Here is a 17500-nt window from a genome sequence, read left to right as displayed (position 1 = left end):
CGGCCTGTCCTCGTGCCGCCGCGGAGCTCGGATCATATGAGCGGCGCATTCCGACGCAGCGGCACTCCTCCAGGTCCTCCAAGTCCTCCAGGTCCTACTCCCGGTCCTACTGCAGGTCCTGCTCCCGGTCCTGCTCCCGGTCCTGCTCCCGGTCCTCCCGGTCCTGCTCCGCGGTGATGCTCCACTCCTGCCGCCGCTGAAGACGCGCTCAGACCCGGACACGCTCCAGCCTCTTCCCCGCGGACTTTTGGGTGGGATCCGGACTTTTGGGCGTCGGAGAGGAGCGCTCTTCGGGGACCGCGGCTCGCCTCTCTCCCCTTCTGCTCTCAGCTCTCAAACTCTCCTCCGCTCGGTTATTCGCGTCCGGAGTCCAAACTTAGTCCGCGATGGTCGGAGAAACCGAGGTGAAAGAGCGGCCCAAGTCCAACCCGGACTATCTGATGCAGCTGATGAACGACCGCAAAGTCATGAGCTCCCTGCCCAACTTCAGCGGCATCTTCACGCATCTGGAGCGGCTCCTGGATGAAGGTAAGGCGGGCACGGAGAGGGACAAACCCGGGGACGGAGAGGGACAAACCCGGGGACGGAGAGGGACGAACCCGGGGACGGAGAGGGACGAACCCGGGGACGGAGAGGGACAAACCCGGGGAGGCAAAGTGGAGAACCGGGGGAGAAGAGATGAGACCCGGGGACGGAGAGTGGAGACCCGGGGAGAGAGAGAGGACAAACCCCGGAGAGGGAGAGGGGAGAGCCGAGGGAGAAGTGTGGGAACTAGAACTAGGGATGTCAGAGAGGGGAGACCCGGGCGGAGAGACCCGGGGACAGGCAGAGGCAGACCCGGGGAGAGGCAGAGCAGACCCGGGGAGAGGCAGAGGCAGACCCGGGGAGAGGCAGAGGCAGACCCGGGGACAGGCAGAGGCAGACCCGGGGAGAGGCAGAGGCAGACCCGGGAGAGGCAGAGGCAGACCCGGGGAGAGGCAGAGGCAGACCCGGGGAGAGGCAGAGGCAGACCCGTGGAGGAGGGTGGGGACCCGGGGAGCCGGAGGGGGAAGAGCCCCAAAAGTCCCAGTGCGTAAATCTGCGTAAAGACGAGAGCGAAGAGCGAAGGGTTTGGTTTTTGGAGCATTGTTTTTTGTGCATTGATTAGTTCTGCGTGTTCTCTGAGTGTTCTGCGTGTTCTCTGAGTGTTCTGCGTGTTCTCTGAGTGTTCTGCGTGTTCTCTGAGTGTTCTGCGTGTTCTCTGAGTGTTCTGCGTGTTCTCTGAGTGTTCTGCGTGTTCTCTGAGTGTTCTGCTGAATATTCTGAATGTTCTGAAAAGTTTCGGTGAAGTTTTACTCAGACGGTTTATAAAGAATTATTTTGTAATTACGGCTTTTTTGATTCATTGCGTCTGCACCAGAACCGCTGCGTTTGTCCGAACTCTTACTCCTGTAGAAGTACTACAAGTACTGTGTATACTGTAGAAGTACTGTGTATACTGTAGAAGTACTTCTGATGGGTCCAGTCCTGGTTTCACCACATTCCAGTTTGGGTTGAGATCTGGTTTGGTTCTTTTAGTCCTGGTTTAGTCCTGGTTTAGTCCTGGTTCTGTCCAAGTTTAGACCTGGTTTAGTCCTGGTTTAGTCCTGGTTCTGTCCAAGTTTAGACCTGGTTTAGTTCTCTTTTAATCCTGTTTAGTTTTGGTTTAGTTTTAGTTTTATCCCGGCACCGCCCTGGTTCAGTCCTGCTTTATTCATAGTTTAGACCTGGTTTAATCCTAGTGTCCTAACCAGGACTAAACCAGGACTAAAGCAGGACTAAAGCAGGACTAAACCAGGACTGAACCAGGACTAAATGTGTGTCTGATCTTCTTGAGTCCAATCTTCTCCTGGGCTTTGGACCTGTTCTGGTCTAAATATACGGCACAGAGATAAGACGTGACAGAGCGGTTGGCCCCTGGCCTCACAGCAGCAGGGTCCCCGGTTCAGTCCTCGGTTCAATCCCTGGTTCAGTCCTGGTTCAGTCCTGGTTCAGTCCTGGTTCAATCAGTCCTGGTTCAGTCCTGGTTTAGTCCTGGTTTAGTCCTGGTTTAGTCCTGGTCTAGTCCTGGTCTAGTCCTGGTTCAGTCTGTGTCTGTGGGTTCGATCTTTTCTCGACGGGTTAAAGCTCCTCTGTGAAACCTTTTCTTGTGGAGGTTGTTTGTCTCCATGGAGATGTTACTGCCTTGGCTGGAATGTTCCACACTGTGGCTTTAATCTTGTGCAGTTTTTGTGCAGGAGGGAAACATCCGTTCTCCACAGATCTGACCTGTACCTGCCTGTCTCCACAGACTCACATACAGCGTCTTTAATGCTGCACTGTGTGATATTCTGCTCAAAGCAATTATAAAAACATCTCCATGGAAACAGGCAGAGAAAAGTTACACAGTGCAGCTTTAACCCAGAGACTCTGTCGGACGATGAATCATTTTACCTTTAAAACTAAAACTTTTCTCTTTAGTTCAGTCGAGATTTTGGTGACTCCACGACTGAAATGCTCCAGGTGATTCTAGTGAAAGTGTGTGGAGTTTAAAAACACAGTGGAGCACTTCCTGTACCACCACATGATGACATCACGAGGTGGAACAGAGTGTTTTTAGTTTTCTGAGAGAAGAGCTCGTGTTAAATGTGCTCGTTTGTGAGTTAAACATGTGAACGAAATGAAACACAACTCCAGGAAAATATCGATATATCGTTTGGTTTAATGTGATGATTCAGTATCGATATCGTGGGCTGTTGTATCGATACATCACCAAGAGGATTTTTTGGTTTATTTTAGTAAATGATTTTGTTCCAGCTCCAGTTTTGTTGTTTTGTTCAGAGGAAGGAAACTCGTTTATGCGACACATTTGACATTTTCACTGTTTTAATGATTAAAATGTTTGTGTTTTTCAAATTAACTTTTGGACAAGAAATTATTTAACAAAGAGCTTAGATTTAATCTTTATTTTTTATTAAACCGTATCGAACTGAATCAAATTGTATCAAAATATGTCCTATCAAACTGTATCAATTCAGACTGAAATATGTCATATTGAACCGAATCAAATCAAATCAAAAAACACCGTATTGAATCATATTGAATCGATCTGAAATAAACTACAGGTCAAAAGTTTTTGAACACCACATTTTTTCCACTTTTTTATTGTTTACTGTTTCCTGTTTGTATGGAAAATAATTTGTTTCATCAGATTTTGAATTTTAAACGCTGTTGAATTTCTCATTTTGAATTTTTAAACTCTGAAAAAACATTTTTAGTTAATTTTAGTTAATTTTACTTTGCTGAAAGTTTAAGTGTACATTTTCAAAGTGTTTAAAATTCAATATTAAAAAATCACTTTTATACCTTAATATTCAGCACAAATATTTTCAAATCCTCTAATTCAACAGTCAAAATTCAGAGTGTAAAATTCACAGTGAAAAAAATTCACAGTAAAGATCCACGATGCCGAGGCAGAAGCAATCGATCCAAAATGATCCGATGTGACTTAGTAAGAAACAAGAAATGTTGCAGTGACGCGATCTGATTGGTCAAAATCAGCCTCATCGAAAACCTCATCTCTTTGATTGGTTAAGTGTAAACCCCGCCCACAGATGAGAACAGCCAATAGGAAACAGCCTCTGTCCTCCTCGCTCACATGATCGATTGCTTCTGCCTTGGCGTCTTGGATTTTTGCTGTGAAATTTTTCACTGCGAATTTTACGGTCTGAATTTCGACTGCTGAATTTGAGGGATTGAAAATATCTGTGGTGATTTTTAAAATTTTGAATTTAAAACACATTATACACAAGTAAACTTCAAATTTCAGCAACTTAAATTCAGAATAAAAAATATTCAAACATCTTTTTTCAGAGTTAAAAAAATTCAAAGTGAGAAATTCAGTCGTATTTAAAATTCAAAATCTGATGGAACAAATGATCTTCCGTATGTTTGACCAAAACATATTCTAAACTTTCGATCGACGTGTGTGTCGACGTTTGTCAGATAGAACAGCTGAACTCACTCGTGACTCGTTCTTTTTACAAAACAAATCAAATATTGTTGAGAAAGTTCTTCCCGTGTCTGTAGCAGAAGTTTCATAAATGTGTGACACTTGTCGGTTGCTTCACTCTTCAGTCTTCAGCTCGATGGGTTTAAGTCTGGACTCTGAGCTGCTGCTCCAGGTTTTCAAACTTTACCGTCTTGTTCTTTTTTCCTGAGGTGGTTTTGTCACAGCGTCGACTTGAGTTTTGTTCTTTTATCTTTTTTTTTTTTTTTTTACTTCTGTCTGTTCACTTCTTTCCTTTGGACCATTTCAAGCGACTCATTGGACTAAAACGACTTGAAGTTCAATAAATAACTGGAACAATGAGGATGTTGTGAAACTTTTGACCGATAGTGTTTATCGTTTTGAACCGTATCGAATCGTAAGTTCGCTGTATCGTATCATATCGGCAACTTCTGAATGATTCAAACCCTGATCAGAAGAGATCAGAAAGTCGTCGAATATGAGACTTTTAATCGTTTTGTTAAAGGTTTTCCAAACGTTCTGAGTTGAAGGTTGAAAGGTTGAAACTTGAAAGCACATGAGCTTCAAAAGTTTGTGAATTATTGAATTTTCAGACCAGTTTTAGACGTGTGATTTAGATTTTGATCCAGATTCAGTGAACATCAAACCTCCCAGGAGCGTCACATTAGAGAGAAGCACAAATCCAAATTTTAAAACTCAAAAACCACAATTTGGATTAATTGTAAATAAATGAAAAGCACAGTTTGAGTGGATGTAAGGAGCAGATCGCACATTTGTGAAGTAAAGCGTCTGAGTCTGGAGTTTTGATCTGTACAAACACGTCCTGAAATGTGATTCTTGTTTTAGTTTGTCGATTCTTCTGTTTAAAATGTGAACTTTTATCCAGAGTGAGACTTTAAGGACGCACAGCGAGGACGTGCAGGTTTCTTTAGGGCAGTAACTTTTGCACTTTTTGTCTCTCCACTCGACATTTTTCTGTCTCTCCTTCTGGTTTCACTTCTGTTTTTGTTCCCGGACGATGGACAAAAGTCACCGAGACAAAAGCTTTGAGCGATTCGAGACGTTTCAATCTGAGGCAAAGAGGAAATCCCCAAAATAACTCTTAAAGTGTTAAAAACATGAGGCAGATTCTCATGTTTATTTAATTGTGACTTGGTTTTGGTGGCGAGTCCCTGAGCTTAATATTTATCACAGTTTTACATCAGTTCAGCAAAAAAAGTTGAAAATAAAAATGCAAAACTCCAGGAAGCAGAACTGTTTGTAAAACCAAATCCCTCTGATTATGTTATCGAGAGGAAAACTCAAAACACAAAGACGGTTTAGACCAAAAGAAGGACGTTTTTCTGACATTTTAAAGCTTCATGTCACTAAATAAAACTGAACTCTTTTATTTTTATGAGTCTGATCAGTGAAATCCCTCAGTCAGAATCTACAGCAAAGGAGAAATTCAATTTATCAACTGAACCAACACAGAGAGAACAACACAGGACCTGAGTCTGCTGTAAATCTCGGGCCGCTCCTTTGAGGACAGATCAGGGTCAGAGAGAAGAAACGGTTTGAGAGGAAAGTTAAAAAGAGAATCCAGACTTCAGACTTCATCTGCCTCCATGTACAGCTCCAGTCCCAGACCTGAAACACAGAGAACATGAGTGAGGTCCAGGTCAGGTCCAGAGTGGGATTATGGTCACGCAGAAACAGAAGGAGAAGCTGAACTACACGACTGCAGGTGAAGTTCTTTAATAACCAACGAAAAGACCCAGAAATTAAACTAAACTGTGATGACGAGACACTGATGATGACGAGGACGACGGACCAACAAAGGTCAGAGGATGAACACAGAGATTAAACACACACAGACACACACAGATACACACACACACAGACACACACACACACACACACACACACACACAGATACACACACACACACAGATACACACTCAGACAGACACACACACACAAACAGGGGGAACACATGAGGGCGGAGCCAACAATCAACAGACAAAAAGTAAAACTCCAAACTACAACAGACACGACAAATGTCCAAATAAAACACCAAAGACACACGACACTAAAGGAAAAGATTCAACAAAATAAAATTAAAAAACCAATGACTGAAACAGAACATGAACCAGGACGGACCTGAAGGATTCTGATATTTCAACACTCAGACGAACAGACCGAGCTACAAACACAAGCTGTAAACAGCAGGGTGTTAGTGTGAGTGTCGGTAGCGCCTCCTGCAGGCAGATATGAGGAAGTGTCACCAGCGTCTGAGCAGAACTGAAGAAACAGTTTGGATGAACTCAAACAGATTCGACCAAAATAAACTTTTGTTCAGTCGATAAATTCAATTTCTTCTTTGCCGACAGTTGTGTCCTTCAGATTTAAGTTTTGACAGGAGCGTCTCTGTGACAGGTGCGTCTCGGTGACAGGAGCGTCTCGGTGACAGGGGCGTCTCGGTGACAGGGGCGTCTCGGTGACAGGCGGTGACAGGGGCGTCTCGGCGACAGGGGCGTCTCTCGGCGACAGGTGGTCTCGGCGACAGGTCTCGGCAGGTCTCTCGGTGACAGGGGCGTCTCGGTGACAGGTCTCGGCGTCTCGGTGACAGGGGCGTCTCGGTGACAGGTCTCGGCGTCTCGGACAGGTGACAGGTGACAGGGCCGTCTCGGTGACAGGGGCGTCCTCGGTGACAGGGGCGTCTCGGTGACAGGGGCGTCTCGGTGACAGGTGCCTCTCGGTGACAGGGGCGTCTCGGTGACAGGGGCGTCTCGGTGACAGGGGCGTCTCGGTGACAGGGGCGTCTCGGTGACAGGGGCGTCTCGGTGACAGGTGCGTCTCGGTGACAGGTGCGTCTCGGTGACAGGGGCGTCTCGGTGACAGGGCGTCTCGGTGACAGGTGCGCTCTCGGTGACAGGGCGTCTCGGTGACAGGGGCGTCTCGGTGACAGGGCGTCTCGGTGACAGGGGCGTCTCGGTGACAGGTGCGTCTCGGTGACAGGGGCGTCTCGGTGACAGGGGCGTCTCGGTGACAGGAGCGTCTCGGTGACAGGGGGTCTCGCAGGGGCTCTCGGTGACAGGGGCGTCTCGGTGACAGGGGCGTCTCGGTGACAGGGGCGTCTCGGTGACAGGGGCGTCTCGGCGACAGGGGCGTCTCGGTGACAGGGGCGTCCATAGCCTCAGTCAAATGAAGCTCATGGAGGGCAGCAGCTCCACATCAGGAAGAAACATGGATCTGGGACAAAATGTTGAGGTCAAACCTCAAGGTCACATAGAGCAGGTCAAAGGTCATAAGGTCAGAGAGAGGGTCACAACACACACACACACACACACACACACACACACACACACACACTGAACTGGAGGTTCAGGTTAGTCCCTGTCTGTGTGCGTCAGGTGTTTTTGTGCGTCTCTTTTCATAATAACAGTTTGTGTTGGAGTTTGTGTCATTATGAGATCAACCTGACAACACACACACACACACACACACACACACACACACACACACACACACACACACACACACACACACACACACACACACACACACACACACACACACACACACACACACACACACACACACACACACACACACACACACACACACACACACACACACACACACACACACACACACACACACACACACACACACACACACACACACACACACACACACACACACACACACACACACACACACACACACACACACACACACACCATACACACACACACACACACACACACACACACACACACACACACACACACACACACACATACACACACACACACACACACACACACACACACACACACACACACACACACACACACACACACACACACACACACACACACACACACACACACACATACACACACACACACACACACACACACACACACACACACATACACACACACACACACACACACACACACACACACACACACATACACACACACACACACACACACACACACACACACACACACACACGACACACACACACATACACACACACACACACACACACACACACACACACACACACACACACACACACACACACACACACACACACACACACACTACACACATCACACACAGATCACACACACACATGACAGAAACGCTGAGGAACGAGGGAACGAGGGAAGAGAGGGACGGAGATGAAGAAGGAGAAGAGAGAAAGAACAGAGAGAGAGAGAGAGAGAGATAATGAAAGGTGGTGGTTTGTCGCTGAGGTCACTGTCTGTGTTTTTATAGAACCTTGTGTCATCAGAGAGAGAAGGAGAGAAGGAGAGAAGGAGAGAAGGAGAGAAGGAGAGAAGGAGACAGAGGAAGAAGATAGAGAGACTATTATAACACAGAGAAAGAGAGAGGGAGAGAGGGAGAGAGGGAGGAGAGGAGATATCCTTGAGATGTTCTGTTGCACAGTTTGGATATTTTAGGACAAAAGTTTTATAAACATTAAAACAAAATGAAACTTAAATAAATCTAAATAAATCCAGAAGCAAAATGTTTGAGTTTGGACCAAATAAAAAAACTTCAGGAAAATAATGAGACTTTTTTCTTTTTTTTTTTTTTTTCACATTTTCATTTTAAAGTGACAGGTGTAATTTCATTTCACAAACACTGAGCAGGAGATAAAGCCGCACTGTGTAACTTTCTGGTTGAGGGTCCGTCTCCTGTTTGTTTCCATGGAGACGTCATTACTCTGTCTGGAATGTTCCACTTTAAACAGCTCCACTTTACATTTATTTAATCACAGGAGGAGGACTAAACCAGGTCTAAACCAGGACTAAACCAGGTCTAAACCAGGACTAAACCAGGATCTAAACCAGGTCTAAACCAGGACTAAACCAGGTCTAAACCAGGACTAAACCAGGACTAAACCAGGTCTAAACCAGGACTAAACCAGGTCTAAACCAGGTCTAAACCAGGACTAAACCAGGTCTAAACCAGGTCTAAACCAGGTCTAAACCAGGACTAAACCAGGTCTAAACCAGGTCTAAACCAGGACTAAACCAGGACTAAACCATGACTAAACCAGGATTAAATCAGAACCATTTGTGTCTTTAGTTTGTGATTTGTTGAAAAAAATAATTGTGCCAAAATGTTTTTGTTTTTTGCAATGGATTTAAAGCTGCAGTGTGTCACTTTTCAAGCAGGTGATGCTCAACCAAAAAGTTCCACAGTGCAGCTTTATCTCCTGCTCAGTGTTTGTGTGTGTGTGTGTTTGTGTGTGTGTGTGTGCGTCTCATTGGTCACAGATGACATCATGTTTTAATATTAACATTGACTGGAGTCTTCACATTCTACAGCCGTGTGTCAGGTCCCTCCCCATGTGTCACTCCCCGTGTGTCAGGTGCCCTCCCCGTGTGTCACTCCCTGTGTGTGTCAGGTGCCCTCCCCGTGTGTCAGGTCCCTCCCCGTGTGTCAGGTCCCTCCCCGTGTGTCACTCCCCGTGTGTGTCAGGTGCCCTCCCTGTGTGTCAGGTCCCTCCCCGTGTGTCAGGTCCCTCCCCGTGTGTCACTCCCCGTGTGTGTCAGGTGCCCTCCCTGTGTGTCAGGTCCCTCCCTGTGTGTCAGGTGCCCTCCCTGTGTGTCAGGTCCCTCCCCATGTGTGTCAGGTGCCCTCCCTGTGTGTGTCAGATGCCCTTCCCCATCACATATCATAATATATATAAATAAATAAATAAATAAATAAATAATAACAAAGAGTAAAAAAAATACCTTTTAATTCTATATAAAAGCTGCTATTTTATTTATTTAAGCCAGTATTTTATTTATTTTTATTTATTTATTATTTCTATTTTATTTATTTCTATTTTATTGTATTTATTTATTTCATTTTTATTTATTTTTATTTATATTCATATATGTTTATTTTGTTTTATTTCTATTTATTTTATTTATTTATTAATTTTATATTTTATTTGTATTTGTATTTATTTGACAGTGTCGGGTTTTAAGGCGGATCTTGGACTCGGTCGGAGATTCCGCCTTAAATTCAGTGGGAGTGACTCATGATCCCTGAAAGAACCAGACCAGGACCAGAACCAGACCAGGACCAGAACCAGACCAGGACCAAGACCAGGACCAGACCAGAACCAGAACCAGACCAGGACCAGAACCAGACCAGGACCAGACCAGGACCAGAACCAGACCAAGACCAGGACCAGAACCAGACCAGGACAAGGACCAGAACCAGACCAGGACCAGAACCAGACCAGAACCAGACCAGGACCAGAACCAGAACCAGAACCAGACCAGGACCAGAACCAAACCAGGACCAGGACCAGGACCAGACCAGGATCAGACCAGGACCAGACCAAGATCAGATCCAGACCAGAACAGACCAGGACCAAACCAGGTCTAAACCAGGTCTAGACCAGGAGCAAATGTGAAGTTTAATCCAACAGAAGATCGTGTGTAGAAGTGAAATTCTACTTTGGTCTTGATAAAAAAGGTTTTTTTCTCTTTATTATGACACAAATTATAAAAATTAAACCTGAAACTCAGAAAAATGAACTGAAATAAAAAGAATGTGTGTGTGTGTGTGTGTGGGTGTGTGTGTGTGTTTTGTGTGTGTGTGTTGTGTGTGTGTGTGTGTGTGTGTGTGTGTGTGTGTGTGTGTGTGTGTGTGTGTGTTGTGTGTGTGTGTGTGTGTGTTCTTGATGTAAAGTGGATTTTTCAGAATATTTCGTCTTTATACAGATATTTTGTGCGTTTCGGAAATCGTGTTTGTGTTTAAACAGATATTTTGTTTATATATTTTGTGCGTTTGTTTCAGAGATTGTGCGTGTGTGTTTTAACAGACGTGTTGTGTGTATTTTGTGCGTTTGTTTCAGAGTTTGTGCGTGTGTGTTTTAACAGACGTGTTGTGTGTATTTTGTGTGTTTGTTTCAGAGATTGTGCGTGTGTGTTTTAACAGACGTGTTGTGTGTATTTTGTGCGTTTGTTTCAGAGATTGTGCGTGTGTGTTTTAACAGACGTGTTGTGTGTATTTTGTGTGTTTGTTTCAGAGATTGTGCGTGTGTGTTTTAACAGACGTGTTGTGTGTATTTTGTGCGTTTGTTTCAGAGATCGGTCGTGTGCGTAAGGACATGTACAACGACACGGTGAACGGAGGGATGTTCACAGGTCGAGACGAGGAGCTTCCTGAAGCCATCGGCCCCGTCGCACAACTGCAGGAGAAACTCTACGTGCCCGTCAAGGAGTACCCCGACGTGAGTACACAACTATACACACACAAATACACACACGACACGTCAAGGAGTACCCCGACGTGAGTACACAACTATACACACAAATATACACACACAACTATACACACACAACTGTACACACACAAATATACACACACAAATATACACACACAAATATACACACACGACACGTCAAGGAGTACCCCGACGTGAGTACACAACTATACACACAAATATACACACACGACACGTCAAGGAGTACCCCGACGTGAGTACACAACTATACACACAAATATACACACACGACACGTCAAGGAGTACCCCGACGTGAGTACACAACTGTACACACACAAATATACACACACGACACGTCAAGGAGTACCCCGACGTGAGTACACAACTGTACACACACAAATATACACACACGACACGTCAAGGAGTACCCCGACGTGAGTACACAACTATACACACAAATATACACACACGACACGTCAAGGAGTACCCCGACGTGAGTACACACAACTATACACACAAATATACACACACGACACGTCAAGGAGTACCCCGACGTGAGTACACAACTGTACACACACAAATATACACACACGACACGTCAAGGAGTACCCCGACGTGAGTACACAACTGTACACACACAAATATACACACACGACACGTCAAGGAGTACCCCGACGTGAGTACACAACTATACACACAAATATACACACACGACACGTCAAGGAGTACCCCGACGTGAGTACACAACTATACACACACAAATACACACACAACACGTCAAGGAGTACCCCGACGTGAGTACACAACTATACACACACAAATACACACACACAACACGTCAAGGAGTACCCCGACGTGAGTACACAACTATACACACACAACTGTGTACACACACACGACACGTCAAGGAGTACCCCGACGTGAGTACACAACTATACACACACAAATACACACACGACACGTCAAGGAGTACCCCGACGTGAGTACACACAACTGTACACACACAAATATACACACACAAATATACACACACGACACGTCAAGGAGTACCCCGACGTGAGTACACACAACTATACACACACAAATACACACACGACACGTCAAGGAGTACCCCGACGTGAGTACACACAACTGTACACACACAAATATACACACAAATATACACACACGACACGTCAAGGAGTACCCCGACGTGAGTACACAACTATACACACACAATACACACACACGACACGTCAAGGAGTACCCCGACGTGAGTACACAACTATACACACACAAATATACACACACACGACACGTCAAGGAGTACCCCGACGTGAGTACACAACTATACACACACAAATATACACACACGACACGTCAAGGAGTACCCCGACGTGAGTACACACAACTGTACACACACACGACACACGTCAAGGAGTACCCCGACGTGAGTACACACAACTATACACACAAATATACACACACGACACGTCAAGGAGTACCCCGACGTGAGTACACACAACTGTACACACACAAATATACACACAACACGTCAAGGAGTACCCCGACGTGAGTACACAACTATACACACACAAATACACACACGACACGTCAAGGAGTACCCCGACGTGAGTACACAACTATACACACACACGACCACGTCAAGGAGTACCCCGACGTGAGTACACAACTAACACACACACACAACACGTCAAGGAGTACCCCGACGTGAGTACACAAACTATACACACACACGACACGTCAAGGAGTACCCCGACGTGAGTACACAACTATACACACAAATATACACACAAATATACACACGACACGTCAAGGAGTACCCCGACGTGAGTACACACAACTATACACACACAAATATACACACGACACGTCAAGGAGTACCCCGACGTGAGTACACACAACTATACACACACACGACACGTCAAGGAGTACCCCGACGTGAGTACACAACAACTACACACACACAACACGTCAAGGAGTACCCCGACGTGAGTACACAACTATACACACACACGACACGTCAAGGAGTACCCCGACGTGAGTACACACAACTATACACACACAAATATACACACAACACGTCAAGGAGTACCCCGACGTGAGTACACAACTATACACACAAATATACACACAACACGTCAAGGAGTACCCCGACGTGAGTACACAACTATACACACACAAATATACACACAACACGTCAAGGAGTACCCCGACGTGAGTACACAACTATACACACACACGACACGTCAAGGAGTACCCCGACGTGAGTACACAACTATACACACAAATATACACACAAATATACACACGACACGTCAAGGAGTACCCCGACGTGAGTACACACAACTGTACACACACAAATATACACACACAAATATACACACGACACGTCAAGGAGTACCCCGACGTGAGTACACACAACTATACACACACACAACACGTCAAGGAGTACCCCGACGTGAGTACACACAACTATACACACACACACACAACACGTCAAGGAGTACCCCGACGTGAGTACACACAACTATACACACACACAACACGTCAAGGAGTACCCCGACATGAGTACACACAACTGTACACACACAAATACACACACACGACACATCAAGGAGTACCCCGACGTGAGTACACAACTATACACACAAATATACACACGACACGTCAAGGAGTACCCCGACGTGAGTACACAACTATACACACACAAATATACACACTAGACCTGAAGGAGTACCCCAACGTGTGTACAGGGATATATATAAATAAATATATATACTGTATATATACTAGTACATACACACATATATACACGAGTACCTCGATGTGAGTACCTATGACGTCTTATTTATAGCTGAGATTTATTTTTCTGTTTTCTTTTGACTTGTACATTTATATTTATATAATTCTGTTTGATTTCTCTCGTGTCTCTTGCTTTTTTTTTTTTTTTTTTGCTGCTTCTCTAAAATGTTTTATCACCACTTCAGCAGAAAAGTTCCAGAGTGCAGCTTTAGTTTGTATTTTTAGAATCATGACAATCTTCTTTTAAAACATGTGGATGAAGTCATGACCACGATCGTGTTACTCACAGAGTCCAGAGACAGAAAGAGGAAAGAGGACAGAGGACAGAGGAAAGAGGAGAGAGGAGAGAAGAAAGAGGAAAGAGGACAGAGGAAAGAGGAGAGAGGAGAGAGGAAAGAGGAGAGAGGAAGGGCATCTGGAGTAAAAATAAACCTGGAAGTGTGTGAACAGATCTGATCATGTTTTTAATTATGACTCAGAGAAACAGCAAGAGACGCACACACACACACACACACACACACACACACACACACACACACACACACACACACACACAGACACACACACACACACACACACACACACACACACACACACACACACACACACACACACACACACACACACACACACACACACACACACACACACACACACACACACACACACACACACACACACACACACACACACACACACACACACAGACACACACACACACACACACACACACACATGTTCATTCTGACCTCAGGTTCACTGTTTATTACTGATTTAAAATTATATTTCTTTGTATTTTTCACAAACATCAAACTCCTGCTGTTGTAGAAGTAACAGTAGTAGTACTAGTAACACATAGTATTTATTTGGTAGTAGTCATGATGGTTGTATTCTTATATTTATTAGTACTCATAGTATTTGCAGTAGTAGTAGTAGTAGTAGTAGTAGTACTTTTTTATGTTTGTAGACTCTTTTACACTTTGGGGCGTGTATAGTTGTTGTTGTAGTAGTACTCATATTAGTAGTAGTATTATGAGTATTGGAACTTTTTCTGTGTACTTCTGCCCTGTCTTGAGGTCACTCAGTGTAGTAGTGGTTGTAGTAACAGTAGTTGTACTTGCAGCAGTAGTAGTGGTACTACTAGTAGAAGTAGTAGCAGTAGTATTTTCCTATATACTTTTGCCTCAGTGTTCTTCACGGTAGTAGTAGTTGTAGCATTTTCCTGTGTACTTCTTTTCAGTAGTAGCAGTAGTAGTAGTAGTTGTAGTGTTAGTACAGATTCTGTGTACTTGTTTTCAGTAGTAGTAGTAGTAGTAGTACTAGTATAGTTTCTGTGTACTTTCCTCCTTCTTAGTAGAAACAGTAGTAGTAGTAGTATTTTGTTGTGTACTTTCGTCCTTCTTAATAGAAGCAGAAGTAGTTGTTGTATTTTCCTGTGTACTTGTTTTCATTAGTAGTAGTTGCAGTAACAGTAACAGTAGTAGTTGTAGTAGTATTTTGTTGTGTACTTTCCTCCATCTCAGTATAAGTAGTAGTAATAGTACTAGTATAGTTTCTGTGTACTTTTCCTCCTCCTCAGTAGAAGCAGAAGTTGTAGTAGTAGTAGTGTTACTAGTAGTTGCAGTAGCAATAATAGTAGTAGTGGCAGTAGTAGTATTTTGTTGTGTACTTTCCTCCTCCTCAGTATAAGTATAAGTAGTAGTTGCAGTAGTAGTATTTTGTTGTGTACTTTTCCTCCTCCTCAGTATAAGTATAAGTAGTAGTATTTTGTTGTGTACTTTCCTCCTCCTCAGTATAAGTATAAGTAGTAGTAGTAGCAGTAGTAGTATTTTGTTGTGTACTTTCCTCCTCCTCAGTAGAAGCAGAAGTGGAGAGTGTGACTCTGTGACTCTGGTGAATCACATGATGTCGTCGTTGATTCGGCCAATCACAGAGGACAATGCTCCCTCTCATGGGTCACATGACACACACTGACATGAGCTAACACAGGCTAATATGGCTAACTCATGACAGCGGGTCGTGAGTCGCGGTGCTGCGTCCACATGTGGGTCAGGGGGGCGGAGCTTCAGTCTCCACTCACATCTGACAAACGTCCCGTTTCCACGGCGACGCCAAGGCGCAAAACATTAAAATTATATTTTTATAAAAGAATTACTTCTGTTTTTTCTCCTCTGTTACACAACACAGACCAGGACTAAACCAAAACTAAACCAGGACTAAAACAGGACTAAACCAAGACTAAAACATAAACCAGGACTAAACCAGGACTAAACCAGGACTAAACCAGGATTAAACCAGGATTAAAACAGGACTAAAACAGGACCAAATCAAGTCTACATCAGGACTAAACTGGGACCATACAAGGAACAGCAGATGAGTATAAAATCAAGCCTAAACCTGGTCTAAACCTGGTCTAAACCAGGACTGAAACAGGTCTAAACCAGGTCTACATTTACGTGCAACATGGACTAAACTGTGACTATCCCTGGATTATATTTGTACTGGACCAGGACTAAACCGGGACTAGAATGGGTCCAAACCAACATGAGGACTAAAGTGGGCTCCAGTGAAGCCGGTGACCTCAGTCGTGTCCCAGATGAACTCAGCAGCGATGCTTTTAACCTCATTTAAACTGCTCCTCTCTCTGATAATCACGTTTACAGGAACTTTAATCACATTTAACACACACTCTGTTTGTTCTGACGGTCGGGATGAGACGCTTCAGGTCAGGGGTCACGGGTCAGGGGTCACAGGTCAGGGGTCAGGGGTCACAGGTCAGGGGTCTGTCATGTGTGGTTTTTGAGATTCTTACCTCAGGTTTTTGTGCGTTTGTGCGTTCATTTGCTTTTGTGTGTTTTTATGCATTTGCTTGCTCTAGTGTTGTGTTTTTTGTGTGTTTTTGTGTTGTGTGTTTTTGTGCGTTTGTTTGCTCTGTTTGTGTGTTTGTTTGCTCTCATGTTGTGTGTTGTTGTGTGTTTGTGTGTGTTTTTTGTGCGTTTGTCTGCTCTGTTGTGTGTGTTTTGTGTGTTTGTCTGCTCTGTTGTTGTGTGTGTTTTGTGTGTGTTTTTGTGCGTTTGTTTGTTCTGTTGTTGTATGTTGTGTGTGTTTTTGTGCGTTTGTCTGCCCTGCTGTTGTGTGTTTTTGTGTGTTTGTGTGCGTTTGTCTGCCCTGCTGTTTCTGTGTTTTGTGTGTGTGTTTGTTTGTGTTGTGTGTGTTGTTTGTGTTTTGTGTGTGTTGTTTGTGTTGTGTGTGTTGTGTGTGTTGTGTGTGTTGTTTGTGTTGTGTGTGTTGTTTGTGTTTTGTGTGTGTGTTTTGTGCGTTCGCGGCCCGCGTGCGGCTGCAGTGTCGTCAGTATAAATAGAGTCCAGACAGACTCTCGTCGTGACATCAGGGTTAAATTTGGACTCGATTGGTCCAGGAACCAGGACTGG

At 44.5% G+C, this 17500-nt stretch overlaps 1 protein-coding gene across 6 annotated transcripts in view; it reads left to right on the top strand.

Moving 5' to 3' along the window:
* The first annotated feature begins 27 nt into the window (after positions 1-27).
* Positions 28-17500, top strand: part of qki2 (QKI, KH domain containing, RNA binding 2) — a 59531-nt gene continuing 42058 nt past the window's right edge. For all 6 annotated transcript variants that reach the window (XM_055150072.1, XM_055150071.1, XM_055150069.1 and 3 more), the window contains exons 1-2: positions 28-528; positions 11125-11270. In XM_055150072.1, the coding sequence (XP_055006047.1) occupies positions 387-528; positions 11125-11270 (288 nt within the window). In that variant the 5' untranslated portion in view covers positions 28-386. The remainder of the gene's footprint in view (positions 529-11124; positions 11271-17500) is intronic.

Source organism: Boleophthalmus pectinirostris, unplaced genomic scaffold, assembly GCF_026225935.1.
Source record: "Boleophthalmus pectinirostris isolate CB_2022bp ecotype Guang Dong unplaced genomic scaffold, ASM2622593v1 HiC_scaffold_14, whole genome shotgun sequence".
Classification (NCBI taxonomy): domain Eukaryota; kingdom Metazoa; phylum Chordata; class Actinopteri; order Gobiiformes; family Gobiidae; genus Boleophthalmus; species Boleophthalmus pectinirostris.
Note: the sequence above shows the minus strand (reverse complement) of the source record. Positions and strands in the feature narration are given on the sequence as shown.